Below are 19,263 nucleotides of genomic sequence, written 5' to 3' on the forward strand. Positions count from 1 at the left end.
GCGGAATGCCTCTTAAAGGGAGACAAGAGAGCACTAGACAGTCATAGATAGTAACAGTAGCATGGAATCAAAGCTAGTTTACTAAATATGTGGCAGACAAACAGGCATGAAAAGAGTTTTAATTTTTTTTGGGCTCAGGCCTTTGAATATAAAACTAACACTAAGTTAATTGAATATAAAACTAAGTTAGTTTTATATTCAAAGGCTCAGGCTTAATGCACAAGGGATATTAATACTTAAATTTTGCTGTGGTTGTCATTAGAATTTAAGTTGGCTTCATAGTTTGAAAAGTTGTATATTAACGCCCTAGATGGCGCAACTGATTTCTCTAGTACTGTGCAGTATGGAGAAAATTTGACACTTGTCACAAAATAATAATATCAATTTAATTTTTTTGGTGTTCTTTTGGAGTTTAGTAGATCAAATAAGTAAAAAAATAATTTTATTTTCTATCTGGTGTGCAGTTCACCAGTTGACACAGTCTTCATATCCACCATATCGTCAATTTGCGTTTGTCTCATAGCCCCATTTTTTTATATTGTCCTCGTTTAATTTGTTTGCTGGTATTTTTCTAGACACTAGAAATTGTTAAAACACTTCACGTTGCTTATTCGAAAGGTGTTTTTGATTATATTTCAGTAAAAATGGTGAGTATGGGCGTCAGGAGCAGGAATTTCATTCTGACGTTTCTCAAGCACGAGGGTCCTGCACTTTAAGCTATTATAGATGCAAAAATCCCACCAGTTTCGATTTGTCTTCAGCTGAACATGGAAGGAATTAATCCAAATATTCTCATCTTTACAGCCCAAAAAACACAAACTGAAGTCTGGGGTCACTTTCCAACTGGTGAATAGAAGCCAGCAAGATCCATTGATTACTGATGAGAATGCCCCGCAACATGTCTTGGTTCCAATCAGTAAGGACTTTAAGGAAAAGCGTAGAGAAGAGCAAATAAAGTATGGAGTTTACTTCGATGATGAATTCGACTATTTGCGGCATCTCAAAGGTAAGGAATGTCTTGCCAATTTCACCGTACTTACGGTCAATGTTAGTTGGTCTGGCACTGTCTATTCCTCAACTTTAAACATAATGCGGACAGCCACAATCCATGAAAGAAGCTTCGTTTTTTTATTTTCAGATCGCAAAGACAACCACGTGCATTGGCCAGACAACGTGGAGGAGCTTCTCGAGAAGAGGAAGCAGGATCGGGACAAACCCAAACTCGAACTACCATCATCAGTTTTCCCTTCCAAAGTGGAGGAAGACGTTGGAATGTTAAACAAAGCAGCCCCCGTGACTGGTTAGATAAACACATTGATGAGTATTTGAACATTTGCTACCCATGCTTCTTTACTGCAGGCATTCAGTTACAATTGGATCGAGACATCGTTGCGGCAATGGATGAGGATTTTGATTTTGAGGACGTCGACAACCAGTTGGAGGATAACTTTATGGATTTGGCTGGCAGTGAGGTGTCGGACGACGCTTTGGTTCCGAACCGCTTGGAAGACTTTCAATATGACGGTGAAGAATTAGACCAAATGGGGTTAGCAAGAGCGCGCTCAATTTATCCAAACTGTTTTTCATTTTAACATTATTCTGTTTAGGCCTTGGTCGGGTGATGATCGGCCATTTTCCAAGCCCAAGTCCAGATTTACTGAACACTCAGTATCAAGTTCGGTTATCCGAAGGAATTCAGAACTGCAGCTTTTAGATGCAAGATTCGAAGTAGTGAGTTGATTGGTCACAAATTGTTGCCTTTGAGCGGCTGGGAACTGATTTTTATTTCAGCTTGCTGCACAGTACGATCCAATTCACATCGGCAGTCTCGATACAGAAGAAATTGATGGATACGTACCACTCGACATGAACGACTCTAGAATCAAAGCTTGCTATGACGAATTTGAACAGTCGCGAGCTGTTAAAAAGCTGGATACCCCAACGTTTGACCAAAAAACAAAAGAATATATCCTGAAATTTCAAGACATTGGTGAAGTAAGTATAGTCTGTCCCATGCTGTTTGCTCGTGACGCAATAATTACCATTCTTTCTCTATTACTTGTCCATCGAACGAGACGGAAATTTGATTCTATTCGCGTATGTGTTTCAGCAAATTGTTAAAATTCCCGGAGGTGTGGAATTTTCAAGTTATTGATTTGAATTCTTGGCGAGTGTTGAAGTTTTTGCTTCAATGTACCGATACGTCTCGATACTGATAGGATCAATTTTGTGAGCGCGAACAACGGTTCATTTTGCTCATGTTTTCAACACAATCGTCTAGTATGAGTCCTTTTTTTTTTCAATTTTTTCGTCAATTCGTTATTGGACTGCAGGTTTACCAGCACGAAAATAACACACTAACGCTCACCGTTAATGCCAAGAACTGTACAATTGAGTCACACATTAGGGAACTCAGAATGGCAACCAGGCAATAGGAGAGAAAATCTTTCGAGCCAATCGGTAAAATAGCTTGGATCAGACTACAGTTTGGTGGTATCAAATAACTGTCCCATCGCTTTTCTGATAATGAAAGTCGAATATTTGAGTCATTGGAATTGAAATATCGCGATTTACAGGAGAGCGAGGAGTCAGAAAGTGAGGAAGAGAAGACCGTTTGTACTAAATCCGATGTGAGCACGCTACCCAAATACGTCAACTTGCCAACACTAATCGATGTTCCTAAAGTAAGTTTGTTGAATGTGATATTTTAAGATCGACTTCGCACGCTTCCAAAGTGAATTCGTCACTTTGGAAGCCTAAGTTGCAGACTCAAATCTTAAAAAATAATGCGTTTATTCACTTTAGCGTAAACAGATTCAGACCGATCGAGTTGGCATACCCAGGGATGTTTTGGGCAACAATCAACTCACCAGGAAGACTTTGGGGAAACTTGATGGGGAGAACGCTAAAGAAGAAGGTGCTAAATCTTTAGCAGGTGAGCGAAACTGTTCTAATCCCCAATCACAATACTTTTTCACGTTTTTTACTATTTTAAAAATGAACATTTTCTTGTTGCTTCAGGTAAAACCCTCGTCTCTCAACTATCCGAGCTGTCTATAAGGCCGAAAGGCGAAACTTCGGAGGAAAGAAGATTAAGAAAGAAAGGTCTCAAAGAGATTAGAAAGCAGCGGAGAATGGAGAAGAAACAAAATACCCTGCTATTTAAAATATGTAGTAAGCAGGAAGCCCTGATTGCCTTAAATAGAGGCAACATGCCTGGAACGAAGCTCCCGTAGATATCTTCATGTAAAGAAGTCAGCCCCGAGCCGAAAGGCAACGGATGTTCTTGTTATTTTTTGTGACTCAAAGAAAGTGATTTGTAATAGCAATATGCTGTTTTCGTGGGAAACTCCATCAGTCCTGTTGGCTTGTCCTTTTTCTGCTCAAATCAATTTTTTTTCAGAGCTTTCCCGTTGTCCGTCCTTTCCCTTCCTAAACCTCCACCGGCTAGCGTCCAGTTTTTGGCGAATTTCCAATCAAAAGGTCCCGTCAATTTCATCATTTCAGGTCAGTAGTTCATCATTTGTTTACTGTTGTTCACGTGTTTGTTAGTTTTGCAATATCGGCATATTTTGCTCAGGTTTTTTAGAGCTTCTGCCGCTGATAGAAAGGCGTCGACCTTAGTTTATCTGCTTGATAATGAACTGTTTTTCTCACTGACCTGTGAGTGTATTTTTCATGGTCAGATGCAAACGCGTGAAATCAAAAACCCAGTTTTATTAAGTATTTTATTGGTAAAACGTTTCGAACAAAATGAATGCCGACTCGGTCGGCACGAAGCGTCGGTAAAAAAGTCTATAATAATCAAAGTTACATACGTAACGTAAACTAACACTATGAATGCATTGGGGTATCACAAAATAAATTTAACCTACTAACACAGATGGGGGTTGGGGGCGTACTTTCGATATTCGAAATGCACACCCCACATTCAAGAGTAGCTTAGAATAGTACAAAATATGCTATTTTATGGTCTAGTAGAAGTAACCTATTGAACATTTATGTTATATGTTCTACTCTAGTAAACACACTTTGCACATATATGCCTATTTGCTTGCATCGATTACTGACTAAATAATGTGCTTGAAGAGCAGTTATTTAAGTATCTATATTGTCAAAACAGTTTTTGGCCCCATTCGCTTAAAAACTGAAAAGTCTGGCAAACCCAAAGAAAACTGGGAAAGAACGAAGGAGCCAGAATCAGTACAGTTGAAAGTTTTACACAGTAAAAATAACAAAAATCTCAATGTGAGACCAAAGTTGCGACTACGCAAATTCCCGTATTTCCTTCAGATCGTCAATTTACATCGAACGAACCGAAGTCAATGCTCACTAAAATACTAGATTAGGTAGAGTCGAGATCAAAACCATGCGGAAACTTATCGAAAACTCCTCGATGAAACTACCAGGACGGCATGTAGAGCTTGCGCGACTCGGTAATTTCACTCCTACAGAGTGGACAACGTTCGATTCGAGCCGCGCACGTCGAGCAAGCCACAACATGCGCGCATGGCATAAACACCGAATCCAACCGATTGTCCATGCAAATTTTACAGGTCAATGCTTCGATAATTCTGTTCAGCTTTTCGGAGTCCTGAAACAATTAAACGAATATTGAAATTAATCGTTTTATAGTTTTTTGTGTAAATCAGCGTTTCGCTTGTAGTAGTTGCAACCGCCTTCAAAGCGGATGAAACTAAAAAATCTGTGGAAGCTCCAGACTAGACCTGAGTAACTCAATTTTTCGGAGTTGGCGCAGTGCCACGCAAATGGCTTCGTGCGCCAACCCAACGCAACTGCGCAGTAACTCAGTTCCGTTGCTGAAAAAATGCTGATGACTTTTTCACTTGTTAGGGCAATTATTGGGGAAACTCGTTCCTTTTGTCGCTGTGAATAATTTGGTTTACTCAAATTCCGGTTTGTTCACTTTTAGGTCAATATTTCTAAACAAAACGCTCTCTCTGAACAGAACAACGCGTTTTTCCTAACGTTTTACTGTAAAATAGTGGCAAACTGCGAGTCGTTTATGCAAAAAGTTAAAAGATGGATTTTACAAGAAAAATCGTCGTCTTTACAGTTTGGTCTTCTTTATCGTCTTTTTCGAATACCCGTTTTACTTTTGAATTTGGGACAAAATCGAAACAAAGTTATCTTGTTTTCCTTTCGACAAAATTTAGGTTTTCTCAAAAAACGACCAGACAAAGCATAAGCAATCAATATTTGGAAAACTCGTCACCTTCATCGCTCTGAAATTAATTTAAGTTTCTTCAAAATTCCCGCATCTTCCCGTTTTAGACCAAATAGTTTCAAGCAATCGTATGCGCAAAAGCAATATGTTGATGGCTTTTTGTTAGATGTTAAAACTCCGCCACCAGCCATGACTTATAACTCATTAACTCAGAGAGCGGCAACAACTCAAAAGCGCAACACAGTGTTACCCAGGCCTACTCAAGACCCTCCGGTAGCAAATTATTTAGTCGGACTTCCACAAATGATTCGCTGCCGAAAGGACTCATTCCCTTTGAAGGCAGTTGGAGATAATATAACCGAAACGTCGAAACATTTCAATTTAGCTCAAAACTACTCACTTTGCAATGTTCTCCATCACAGCCATAACCGCATAAGCGAGGATTTTCGGCTTCCAGGGCTAATCTGGCTTGACTTTCCTGGTAAATGGCGCGACGTGCGTTGTCATACACTTCCCGACAAGTCCGTCTAATGTCGAACACATATTTCTTTCCCAGCGTGGAATCTTCGTTGAAAATCGAAACTATGGTGCCTTTCAAGTCTCTGATGAACTGGGCTGTTACAGCACTTCGAACTGTTTCGCAACTGAAAAAAAGCAATTTTTTTAATAGAATTCTTTAACAAAAAACATTCAAGCCGCATTTGAAAAGTGCGCTTAGCGCCGTGTTTGATGTGGATCCGGCCACGTGCACATTTGGTAGAAAGGATTTAAGCGTTAAACTCTATTTAAATATAAATCCAAATGTAATCCATGCATCAACAGAGTGATAGGGCTATTCATAGAAAATATGATTTTGTATTTTGGCAGCATTGGTTGTGCGCTCGTGGAAATTCACCGGAAAATCGCATTTTGTCGCATCGCAACAATCCAGTTCATTATTATACAGGGGAAACCAGTTGAGACGATAGCAACTTTTATGAAAATTTACATACCATATTTTTTCATATAACACCCTGTATATATTCAATAATGGCTTTAGGCAACAATGTTCTAATTGCCATGGTTACCCGTTATCACCGCCGAAACGTTCGTTCACTCTCGTGCCATTTCGTCGACGTAGTCGACGTGGAAATGGTGATTAGTAAACAGGGTGCGCAATTTGGGCAGGTGGAAATTCCAAAAATGCCCCGAAATTCCGATTTTTGTGCGGAAAATTGTTGATTTTCTTCAATAAAAACGCGGCGCCCATCTTTGTGCGGTATTTTACCCATCGGTAGTGCGATTTTAGACGAAAAACGGCGACTTTCCAATTTGGGAACTTTCTGACGTTTACCTGCCAAGCCAAGCTAAGTGGCCATATCGGCATGCGCCAAGTCGCAGTCATTGTTGCCAATGTTTGACATTGAAGTGTGTTACTTTAGGACTTTAACCGTTTGGAGGATGTTTTGGAGGTTTCCTCCCAGTGTGGATGGAGAAATGAGCCACTCAATGGTAGGTGCAAGTTTTTAACGGCTAAAGCTCCCACATATCGATTCACCTATTTTAAACCACCCTAACCCAGTATATTAGATCTTAAGCGAAATAGGCTCATAAACGATAATACGCTTATGCTTGCCTCTAATTTGACTCATTAAAGGGGCAGCGTTAGATGTACCCAACTACCGGTCGGGCGGAGATTTCCTTAATCGTTTCACTTTATTTCAATCAGCATGAATAAGCCCCGATCGATTGTCTTCATTTACGTAAACTACATGTAACCGAATAGTATTTATAGATATTGATTTCGCAATGTTACCTTCCTCCTAGATCATTATAGACTCACGGTACGATATACACGGTGTCCAAGATAAGAAAGGCCAGTATGGAGATTTGGAAAGCCGTAATTTATGCGAAGTTGATTAAATGGAAGAAAGTTGGGCAAGGCTAACAATTAAAGTTATTATAATACAGGAATTTTCAGTTTTTTTCCAAATAAGCTCCATTTTATTAGGTAATCTTTTAATTGTCCAACTTTTTTAGCATGTCTGGTTTCCGATATCCCCAAACCAGCCCTTCTTATCTTGGTTGTCGGTACTAGAGAAAAACGTGTTATTCTACTCTACCAGGAAAGCATGTCTATCATTTAATAATTTAATTAATAATAAAAACTTATCTTACCTATAAAATGCATGTTTTTCCGTAATGGCCCGATAGAGACTGCTGGCATTGTGGCTGGAGTCTAGTTTGACTTCCAAGAGCGCTTCCTTATTCTCGCATGAAAAATACTCCAGCTTGAAGGTTCTCCGATGGGACGAAGCGCTTACGATGTTTGTAAAGGAAATGAGCTCTTTTTCCAGGCTGGATTTATCATAAATCGTTATTCCTGCAAGGAAGCAAATGGAAAAACGTGTCAATCGGGTTTATTTTTAACTGAAATCCACGTTCAAATATTTACTTGTCGGCTTAGTATTTGGTTTATCAATGTAAAATTCAAATCACCGGTTATTAACACCAAACTGTTTACATGAATACATTTAAAATGTGCTCACTGTAATTAGCAAGAGAATGACGGGTATGTTATCGTTGTGTGTACCTACCATGAGGTCCGACGCCTAGGTATATATTGGCGGTGGTTTTCGTGAAAAGTTCCTCCCCGAAGGACTCAAAGTCGGATATTTCCTTCAGCAGCCAATACTCGGCAGTGGATCTTTTCATACCCTTCAGCTTCTTGTGCTCTCCAATAATCCGTTGGAGAAGATCGGTGGGCTTGGGAGTTTGGCAGTCGCTGCTAACGGTCGATGCCTGATGACAAAACAAGAACAATCAGCCTAAAAATTAATTAATAAACGCCGGTTTCTTACCTGTTCATACAGACTATGAGGAGGATGCAAAGAATCATAGTCTTCAGAGTCAGCTTGAGCAATCAGAGCTACAACTCTGCACGCACTGTCCCAGTCGTTAGTCAAAAGTCGCTTCTCAATAAGGTCTGATTTGGCATGAAGGAAAAACTGATGTCGGGTGTTTTCCTGCAGCAGCAGATGCGGTGGAACCCAGAATTTCACCCGCAGGGCCAGTCTTAAGGGCGAAGTATGTCCATGGCAATTCACCTGCCTATCTATGGGATTCCTCAGGTTTAGCCATAGTTCTTCGCCTTTGGCATTCTCGTACTTCAACCCGAAATAGTCCGATTCGTTGGCAATTCCCAGGTTGTTGCATATCTGGAACAACAACAAAGTTGCAAAAAACTTCAAGTTTGAACAGTTATTAATGATATCATGAGCAATTTATTGTATGTCCTAAGCCGGTGTAAAGGTCGAGATGTATTAATTGCGAACTAATCAATAGGATTGTATCATTAATTTCTATTTACGTGGTATGCAAATTTTGTCAAAATGGTTTTATTTAAATTGCTGTCGTCTGTTTCTCATTGCTTGATTTGCAAAAATGAAACCACAGCCAGTGCATTCCGTTAATTTCAGCCAGTTTTAACCAGCAGTAACTTCTGTTTCCTAGTCGTTAAGAACGTTTACTTTGCGAAAATAAAAAAGAATCGAAATAAAGGCATAAAATAGCTGTTTCCGCATGCCATTAAACGAACCGCGGATTTGCGTAAAGACAATGGATTAGTCCTCAGCAAGAGGAAGAAAATTCTTTCGAAAAATCGCTGGCAATTTCCATCGCCAATGTTGTTCTTTGCCATCTGGTTATTAAAAACCAGATTGCCTGAAAAAGATAAACGCCGGTTCGTGAGAAACGGGGTCCAAAGTCCAAGTCGTGGGTACTCAGGTACGATCCGGCCGTCACGGAGGCACACGCTTCGAAAGCGTGTATTTACTTGAGGTACTTTTTGCAGTACATCCGCAAAACACATCTACGATAAACCCGTAAGCAATAGTCTCTTCCACGCATTTTGGCAGTGACGCAATACTACTATTACTTCTCCACCGAGCTAGACGGAAATTTGATGCTATTAGCCTATACGCCTTCCTTCAATTTTTTCCTCCAGGTTTTTGCTTCAATTTATCGATACATTTACTATTTGTCTGTGTATTCTTTTCGGGTCTCCAACTCCAAAGCCGTATTGTGAGGGCGAACAACGGTTCTTTTTGCTCAAATGTTCACCACCATCGCTTAGATCTTCTCTGAGTTCCTCCTTTTTTCTTCTGTTTTCTTTACAATTTGCCTGCTGGTTACCAGCACGAGAATAACACATTTTATCACTACAGTTAACGACCAGTACTGTACAACTGAGGCAATTTAATAACGAAACCCAAAAAAGTATTTTATTTGAATTTTTTTTTAATTTTCAAAAAATTGGTTTTGTCCCCCCACACTACTTCTACCAAATTCCCAAAAATCACTCGATTTTTATTATATAAAACTGATGCTTCCATTCTAGAACGTAGCTTACATCGGTGGTCTCTCTCGCACACATATAAACCGATGATAAATGCACCATGGCTTATGCGTGCCACGTTCCAACTTGCCACCTTCACGGCTTAAATTTCTCAGTTTCAAACGAGACAAAGTTTAAACAATTTTATGAAATAATAATAAAAGTTTTCGCCCGCTTCATCAAAATGGGCAAAGCGACTATTTTCAACAGTTTTGAAATCTTCCATTTTCGAACGTTCTTTCAGAGCCAAAGCACTGAAATCAATCAGAATAACGCGATTTTTAAAAAAACGTACTTGTTAAAACTCTCTCGGCCAGAACAATCAAATAATTGGAACATTGTTACATGGTCGCGTAATTGGCCTCCAGCGTATCACGTTCTCGGGCTCTCCTCCGAATGGACTTTGATCGGGAATCTTGGTGCAGCCGCCAGCTTTTCAATCGCCTTCTTGAAACTCGTTTTTTCCCTAAACTATTTTCGGAATATCAAATGACTTGCGGCTGCAGCATGCTTCAAAGTGCATTCCCAACAACCAGCATGTGTTTGTCAACTTGCCATTGTTTACCTATACGATTTCGCGCAATTAACTATTTACTATGAATACAACTATGAATTGTAGTTCGTTTGGTTTTGCATGCTCAGGAATCAAGGGGATTAAAATTTGGGCAGTTATTGACCAGTTCTCATGGTCAAGTGGAAACTTTGTTTTTTAAAATTGAACGAGAACACGTTTTCTTAATTAACCATATCCAAACCCATCTTCGTTTTGCAATTGGTCGACTACCTTGCTGATTCTGAACTTTAACCGGGCCCGACATTAAAGCGCTTTAGGTGGATTAATTGTCGATGGCGCAATTTAATTGGGATACATAAATATTTTCGGTTTTAGGCATTGTTTCCAGCCTTAATCGATGTTATTTGTCAGCTATCTAGTTCGCGATTGTCGACTTTGTACCCGGTTGCTTCACGGTTTTCCGGCCGTTTCCAAGTGGCAACAGAAAGTCAGGTTTGCGACGAAACGAAATTGCATAGTGGGAAACAATGTGTTTCACGTTGAGCAATCCGGCAACAAATATTATGGAAAATTCACACAGGCAATGAACAACAGATGGAAGACTTAACAAAAGCCTCTGATACCGTCCACCAATGTTTGCATCTCGATTTCGAAGCTCGTCGACTAAATTGTGACTAAGTTGGATGTGTGGACTTTGCCCCAATGCGCCTACGGAGAGTCCACCGTTGGATTTCCGAGTAAATTGCCACCGTTCCTACCAATAATTACTGGCCGTTCTCTTCGAAGCATGCAATGTGCCGGTCAAAGTCCATTGGAAATCGCGATTATTTCAGCAGATCAGATTGCGTTAAAAAATCGCTTTTGCTCAAAACCCGAAAAAACCCGTTAGAAATTCCACCCAAAGCTCGTTCAGTGAATTATAGTCATTTGTTAGTTGAAACGGGGCATTAATTTTCATATTTTTCACCCACGCTCAAATTAAGTCCAATGGGAAGTTGCTATTTAGTGATTGAAATGAACGGTATTTTTACCATTTTTCTCATTACGTCAATCTTGTGTGGGGGAGTTTGTAAATGTAATTTATCATTTTTTCTATTTTGGCGAAGTTTCACTTTCGTTGTTCTGTTTTCGGGCTCTCTTAATATTGCAATATGTACTTGAAGGAGATTTGGGGGCAGGAAAATATATTATCTTTTTCAGGGTGTAACGTGTGTTCTTCCCAGAACAAAGAGAAGTAGCACGCGCTAAACCCTGAAGAAGGCAATAAAATTTCCACAAGCTTGCTAATCGACTGCAATACCGTTCCAACCTGTACCTAAATAACCTTTTTTGTGCATTAGGAAATTAACAACAGGATTTATTCAATTAATCGATTTTCATTATAGAAGGTTGGGTGGAGCTCGCCCTGCCAACTTTAAACGCAGGTCTATAAATATTTAAGTACTTTCATGCCGAAATGGTTTCATATCTGTGTAATCCATCAAGGTACATTAAGGGGACTATTTATAGGAATATCATACTGTTTCATATGTAGGTCAATCGTAAAAATCCCCTAATTATAGGTAACGGTAAACGGTTGAAGTAATTGATGGTTTCGCGTTTAGAAATGATGGACAAAATCCAGATGTTACATAATCTAAAGCTTCACTCAACATAAATGAATAAATATCAATAATCAACACCCAAGTGATATTTGCATAAAAAAAGCCTGAGGATAGTCTACCTACCTAGTCAAGTTCAGTCGCTTTCTCGGCAATATTGCGCAGTTTAACGATCGCTGATCAACAATTGACGAGTCGAAAAATTGTAAAAGGAATCCAAGACTGTGTAAAACTAGCCACATATAATTTCCTTGTTTTCTTAAGGACATTTCTTTGGAAATCCCGCCCCCGCCAGTTTATTCCTGGCACTCTGATTTTCATCTCTTATTGCAAAAGTGGTTTGGCCAATACAAATAACAACGCTAACCTTGTGGCAAATTTATCGCGGCACTGTGTGTAAACAGCTTTGACATTTTAAAGCGCGTTTCTGCATACATTCTGGTCTGTATTTACAACGCCGATGTGGCTTCGACGGATTAAAAATGAAAATTGCGAAAATTGGCTGGAAAAGTGGGTATTTTGAGCTCTGCTGAATGTTCACATACTCCAAAATGTGCAAGTAAGTAGGTATCAAAAGTATTAATTATTGCAAATTAAACTTCTCAGGCTCTAAAATGTTAACTGTTTATTGTGGCATTTTTCATAAAAATAGGCCTTTTCCCATATTTGAATTTAACTGATGAAAACAGCTTCAATAAATCAAAACGTGTACCGAAACTCCAAACAAACTGCTTACTTTGGTGGTAAAATGCAAATAAATACTGCAAAACGGCCGGTTAAATCCCGACTCATTAAACAAACAAGCCGCCATATAAAGAATTATTCCCCAACTAAATTAACCGGGGAGTTTGTATATAAATATTTGGATTGTATGCACATCAATTTAATAAACATGTCGCGATTTGATAGAATGCGATACAGCGAATATGGATTACAATTTCGTTTAGTCGAAATTAATGGATTACACCAGTTCGAATTGAATAATCAGATTTGAAAAGTGAAAAATATTGAAAATCGGTCCGGAAAGTTCTGAGCTTTCGGGTGGCGAAATACATGGAAATCAGCTCAGAACTTTTTTCTGACGACCACATCAGATCCAATATCATGTGGTTTTCATATATTTCCACACGCAAAAGCCCCGAATAGTGAACGTAGGTCAATAACAAAGCCCTAAAATGTAAATTAAAGGCCAAGAAAAACCCCTTGAAAACAATGTAGTCGACGTTTCCAAGCATCAAAGTAAAACTTAATTCCTCTTTCATCCCTTTCAGTCACTCGATCTCCAACAAAGAGCTTTTTTAAATTCTGTAGTTGATTCTTTAGGTGAATATTCGGACTAATTTAAGCTGGATAACAGCCGTCCATGCTCGATTTCTTTAATGGCTCTTCTTTCAAACTGATTGATTGAGTCGCAGCGCTTTCGAGAGCTCGAAAAGCCAAAAGAAGTTCAAAATTACCTTTTCACTTTGATTCGTTTTAATTTCGTTTCGTTTACTTCGACAGTGCGCCATTAAGCTAAGCAACAAGAAAGTGTGTCATATATTGAATTAAATTTTTATTTGCATTTTATTTAAATGAGCAACAGCATTTTCGAGTTGCTGATCGAAAAATTATTTTTTGTGCCCTAAAAACCCTCATTTCAAGACTCGTTGATTATGTCCAAAAGTTAATCATCCAAGGACCTTTTTCTGGTCGAACCTGCCGAAAGACTCCCCATCAGTCTCCAGCCATAAAAAACTGCTGGAAATGGGGTGAAATTAGTCAAAATGTTCCCAGGGATACGAAAAATCTCCGAAGATAAATAAGGGATAAATGCGAAGTCTCATTAGCGAGTTTAAATTGAAATAGGTTCGGCGAACGCCCAAGAAAAACGACTCGATATACAAAGTCCCGTCCGTAAACGATCATTCTTCGAACGTACAGGTAAAGCGATGTGCTTAAGAAACCGTTAAAGATGCCTGAAAAACTGTTCTTTGCACCGAGAATACAGAAACAGTTAGAGGATGTATTTTTGAATTTTCACAGGCCTCTGACATGTTTAACAGCCAAATGCGTTCGGAAACGGTTAGAAGCAGGTTTTTCATATTTCGAGAGTTTGAGATGGTTAAGAGGCCAAAACTTGGGCACTTTGCCGGTTGTTCTGTTCTTAACCGACCTAAATCCGTTCGCTCCGCAATAATTTAGCTGCTATAGAGAATGTAATGAAAAGAAAACACAACTTCCTGGTTGTTTAAGTGCCGAGTTCGTCGGCTCAAAGCGCAAACAACTCGCACGTTGCCTTCGTATTCCCATTCCGATGCACCACAACTAACAAGTCTCTCAATGGTTAAAACGTATTAAAAATAGACACAGCAAGCGAAAAAAAGACGTGATTAACTCGTCAGTTGGACACACTTTTTTGGATTTGAGCTACGCTTTTCTGCCTACACGTCCGAGGTAATCAGTCGTGCACACTTGTGGATTTGCACGATGCTGCTGCATGATCGTGTATTTTTGGGTTTCAGTTCGGGTTTTAAGTGGGGAAATGCTCAGCTGAAATCTGGAAATTGCTTTGGGTATAAACCCCTTATGAGCCAGATGTTTGATAATTAATATCATGCATTGTCCATATCCAAATTGTTTTCGAATTCCCGCATAAAACTGCAACATTATCGACAGAAAAACATCAACAGCTCATTATTATTTGAGTAAATCCGGCATTTTATCGCGACATTTGCAGGAAAAATAGGTCGATGGGAGAGTGAAAGCCTGATAACAAGCTGGGCTGGAATTATTTACAATATTAGTTTAACAATTATCGGTAAACAGCTTGCAATATTATATTCTCTGCATATCAGAAGCTATTAGCGTAATACCCCTAAGCAGCCGATTTGGACAGAATAATGGCCCATTTCCAGGACAATTCCTAAATTTATAGTGGCGTTTCAGTAATTTTTGAGCTCAGTAAATTAAATTGTTGGAACATCTTGCGGTTTTCTCCCGACATATTCCCGCATCGCTAACAGGGAAATGAGATAAGTGAAAAATTAACTGGCCTGAAAGAATGATCGTTTACACTTTCCTGCAAACGTCCTTAATGGCGCATAATCTCGTGGATATTTTGTATTCAGCCATTATTTACTGCCGGCTTAATATTTTGGGGTTACAACTGTAAAGCGGGAGTTCATCCAGGACTACTAATGCTGCCGCTTAAAGATAACGCCGAATTATACCGACATTAATTCTGTGTCCAGATCTCGATTTTTTCTACTGTTTTGCACTAATTTTCCTTCGTTTACTTTGTACTGTAATGATGATCGTTAAGCCGCAAAAATCAAGTATTTAATGCCGAGACCGGCTGCTTTGTTATCTTCAAACTGCAATCTTTCCAACTAACCAAATGGGGGCGCGCCAAAAACGGCTATTAAAATAAAATTTTCTCAAAAGCTCATATTAAATTAGATAGAGCTTCTTGCGGACTGTTGGCACAATTTCAATTTTGATGTTTTAATGGAAAATTTTCATTTCCTCGAAACTTGGCAACTTCAGCGCTCTTCTGCTGATTAAATTGACGGAAAAGAACGCGGTTTTCTGATCGATCAACGATTCGTTTTAATCAATTTTCAAATATACTGTTGCGAGAAATTTGCAAAAACATAATTTAAAAACGATAATAAAGGATCTTAAGAGCTTTACCTATGAATACATATTCCGTGTAACTGTGACAGCCAATGGCGGAACTCAAGTATGTGGCAATGTTTTCCATTCTTGCAATTTCCTCAACATCCAGGGTTGATCTTGGCATTCAATAATCGACAGCAGAGGCTTCACTTAACTTGCAGTGTGAATTTGGTTAACTTTAGCCTAGTGGTTTATTTTTTATTCACTTAGGAAACTTGCAAAGGTTTGTACCGTTTCTCCGTTTTTGTTCCCACTTTTATAATTGCTTATTTGGGGTTAAATTGCTTATATGCTATACTGGGGATGCAAGCTTCAACAATCGAAAGAAGAACCTTCTCTTAAATGCCAGGGTGAATTTGCATTCATTCAGCCAAATGGTTTATTTTTTATTAATTTAGGGATCTTCCGAAGGCTTGCGTCGTTGGTCCACTTTTGCCTCGTCTTCCTTTATTGCTCATTTCTGAACCCGGGTGTGCATTTGGATGCGGTCTTCAACAAGGGAAGGAAGAATCTTCACTTAAGTCACAGTGTGAATTTGGTCTTGTTCAGCCAAATGAGTTATTTTTTATGAATTTAGTAATGTTTCGAATAATTAAGTCGTTTGCCCGCTTTTACCCCGTCATTATTTATTGCTCATTTCTTAACACCCAGGGTAGACATGAGAATGCTGGCTTCAACAGTCGAAAAACAAACCTTCACTTAACTTGCAGGGTAAATTTGGGTCCCTTAAGCCTAGTGGTTATTTTTTATGTATTTAGGAAACTTGCGAAGGTTTGCACTGTTTGTCCGTTTTTGTCCCCTCTTTTATAATTGCTTATTTCGGAACATCCAGAGCAGGCCTGGGGATGCAGGCTTCAACAATCGAAAGAACCTTAAAAGCTTAAATCCCAGTGTGAATTTCGATTCATTCAGCCAAATGGTTTATTTTTGGTTGATTGGCGCGGTTGGCACCTTGTTGCCCCGTCTTTCTTTATTGCTCATTCTTGAACATCCCGGGTAGACATGGGGATGGAAAGGAAAGGCTTAACGTAACATTCATTGCAAATTTTAGTTTATTTCGGCCTAGTGGTTGGGCAAATAATCATACAGAGTCCCCATTTACCACTTACTTCTTTTGTCGTGCGCCACGAGTCTATCGATTTTTTTACATTCCTTGTTGTCTTCTATTTTGCCGAGTTAGAGCGGAAAAACCAAAGAAAAAATTATGCGTTTACGGACATAATTTGTTGTGAAATTTTCTACTATTTGATGCCGAACATGCCAGAAAAATAGAGCCCTCCTGTATATGCAGATGAAAATGTTGATTTTTATTACATAGTTGATATCAAAACAAGTTTCTGCACTTGAATGCATTTCTATGAGTAAAGCAAAGGTTTACTGTGCAAATCTATTCATATGATGTGGAAATTATATCTGAACAGTCACATGCATAATTTTTTGCTTTTTGTTCTTCAACAATGCAAAAAAGTACTGCATGGTAAAACTGATTCTACATTAACGCCCGGCTATTTTTAACATTCTCCACAAGGATGTGGATCTAGCAACTTTATCACCGTTAAACAATTGCGACAAAATACTTGAACATCGGACTTTGGACTACCTGTAGAAATTGGACTTTGGACCGGCGTGAAACGTGCTTCAGACGGATCATGCACCAGCCCATTCCTTATACCAAGTTTGGAGGTATTTTTGAAAATTTCGAAAATGTTCTTCAGCCTGGATGAGAGCAGGCAACAACTAGTAGGCTTTGTTTAGGGTAGCTACCCCTGTCAGGCAATTGTTTTTCTAGAATTTCTTCCACTCCTGCCCCTGTCAGCACGAGAAAGCCACATTTTCTCCAATTTTTATATTTGAATCTAATTTGATCATTGGCTGAATGAGGCTTGTGCTAACAAAACCTGCTGTACAGTGAACTAACAGAACACAGCAAAAGACAATGCGGCGACTGACATCAAACAAAATCAAATCAGTCACAAGCTCTAATTGTTTTTTTTTAGCTTACCTTCTCTAGGCATTCTTGTCCAATGGACTTGAGATCAACCCTAACTTCAAGCACCACAGAGTTGGCTTGGCTGATAAGACACCACATTTTGTCGGGTTTTTCAGTCAATGTCGATGTGAAAACGCGGTGAAAGAGGCGAGTCTAAGTCAGAAAAAGTCTGTATTCCGGTTAGAACTGGGGAGATTTTCGAAAAAATCGGCGACAAATCGAAATTTTCAGCGCGCAAAACACTTCCATACTATGCGACGGATCGCGAGGTTTTGATCGAGCGAGCCAAAGTGATCGTGAGCTAGTGTTTTGTTTCGCGCGACCAGCGTTGCCAAGTAATACCGGAAATACTTCGATAGGCCACAACAGACAAACTGTCGCGCCAAGGAGTTTCTGGCGAAATTCACCAGAAAAAGTGCTTTTGGATGAACCTGCACGCGTTAAAAAAATGTGCACATGCCAGACGGTTAATGAGCAACTTTCCTCAAACTCACTCACTCACTCAACTGGACCGGAGAAAAATGTCGGAGTACGGGCCAAGAAAATTGGGCCTATAGTGGCAACAGTGGCTCTGGATCAAAAGACCTACGTCCCAACTCACTCCCAATCGGTTCATCCATGAGAAGAAGCGACTGGATGGCTTCTGGCAACTCCCGCCTCTCACGTTTTATATTTGCCTATAAACCGAGTGTTGCGCTTTCCAAACGGCGACTCAAGGGGAAGTGTTTTCGAATTTTGCAACCCTTTGTCTTGTTGCGGGGTAAATATTCCCCTTTGTCGGGTCGCAGACGGTCACATTTCGAGCAGACATCTTTTGTCTATCGTATGTATGTTATTCTTCTTCGTCGATGTATAAATTCTATTACGATCCCAACATAAGGGATTTGGATAAAAACCCCTATGTCGGTATTACTCTACCCAATGTTCGATTTATTGGCCAGTAAATTGGGCCAATTATTTAGGGTCACCAAGCATCAACGTAAGCGTAGTCCTGCGATCGATCAATCGTACGATTTATTGCGGATTGCCCAAATTTTTGGGGTAATTTTTGGGGTTATTTCTTGTTTGCTAACTGTGCAATGATGAATACAGTGCTCTTTGAGTCTTTTGAGTGTCGATTTACTCATTTTTTTATTTGTGACATTTTTTAAAATTTGAACTGGTTTTAAAAAGTTTTTCAATCCGATTGAGGCCCAGTTTGAAGGCTGTTTTTGCGGTTATTCAACAGAGGAATTTTTGCTCTTTGACTTTTTTGAGTCTCAATTTATTCAATGTTTTTCTTCATTTGCGACAATTTTTTGAATTTGAACTGGTTTTTCAAAAGTTCTTCAATCCAATTGAGGATCAATTTTGACGATGTTTGAAGGCTGCTTTTGCGATCATTTAATAAAGGAATTTTTGCTGTATGAGTCCTCTGAGTGTTGATTTTAGAAGTTTTCGTCGATTTTTGGCTATTTTTTCAAAAATTCTTCAATTCGATTGAGGATCAGTTTGAATACTGCTTTTGCTGTTATTTAATAGATACATTTTTGCTCTACCATTTCTTTGAGTGTAGATTTACTCAATGTTTTCCCCGATTTTTGACAATTTTTTTAAATTAAGTTTCGTAAAACGTCTCGTGAAACAAAATGAAACAATATAAACGTTTTCCAAAACACATTTATTACATCCGTTTGAAATCAAACGTGTACATACTTAAACAGTAATACACAATTTAACGAAATAACAAAAACACTGAAAAACAAATGCGTGAAAATAGTCAAATAAACAACAATTTGAACAATATAGCACACAGTGCTTTTTTCGGGTATTTGAAAAAGTCGCATTTTAATGCGAAAAATTTTAGTTATTTTAACCTCAAAACGCCTGTAAAATCCCGAAACTAAATTTGGAAGCATCTTGTACATTAATAAGTGAAAATACTAGTGATGGGAA

The 19,263-nt window shown here is 39.0% G+C and overlaps 2 protein-coding genes across 2 annotated transcripts; one reads left to right on the plus strand and one right to left on the minus strand.

Moving 5' to 3' along the window:
* Positions 1-299: 299 nt before the first annotated feature.
* Positions 300-3,329, plus strand: LOC125502863 (protein LTV1 homolog). The gene is made up of 9 exons (XM_048662304.1): positions 300-647; positions 805-1,006; positions 1,139-1,300; positions 1,360-1,546; positions 1,608-1,731; positions 1,792-1,995; positions 2,577-2,684; positions 2,806-2,935; positions 3,022-3,329. Exons 1-9 carry the CDS (start codon positions 645-647, stop codon positions 3,234-3,236), a joined length of 1,335 nt encoding a protein of 444 aa, XP_048518261.1. The 5' UTR covers positions 300-644; the 3' UTR covers positions 3,237-3,329.
* Positions 3,330-3,714: 385 nt separating this feature from the next.
* LOC125502864 (E3 ubiquitin-protein ligase MYLIP-like) lies at positions 3,715-17,615 on the minus strand. Its single transcript, XM_048662305.1, has 6 exons — positions 17,341-17,615; positions 8,029-8,385; positions 7,765-7,969; positions 7,346-7,550; positions 5,589-5,832; positions 3,715-4,594 (listed from the first exon to the last, which is right to left on the minus strand). Exons 1-6 carry the CDS (start codon positions 17,425-17,427, stop codon positions 4,403-4,405), a joined length of 1,290 nt encoding a protein of 429 aa, XP_048518262.1. The 5' UTR covers positions 17,428-17,615; the 3' UTR covers positions 3,715-4,402.
* Between the last annotated feature and the right edge of the window lie 1,648 nt (positions 17,616-19,263).

Source organism: Dendroctonus ponderosae, unplaced genomic scaffold (assembly GCF_020466585.1).
Source record: "Dendroctonus ponderosae isolate FM_Combo_2020 unplaced genomic scaffold, Dpon_F_20191213v2 Dpon_F_20191213_10, whole genome shotgun sequence".
NCBI classification, from domain to species: domain Eukaryota; kingdom Metazoa; phylum Arthropoda; class Insecta; order Coleoptera; family Curculionidae; genus Dendroctonus; species Dendroctonus ponderosae.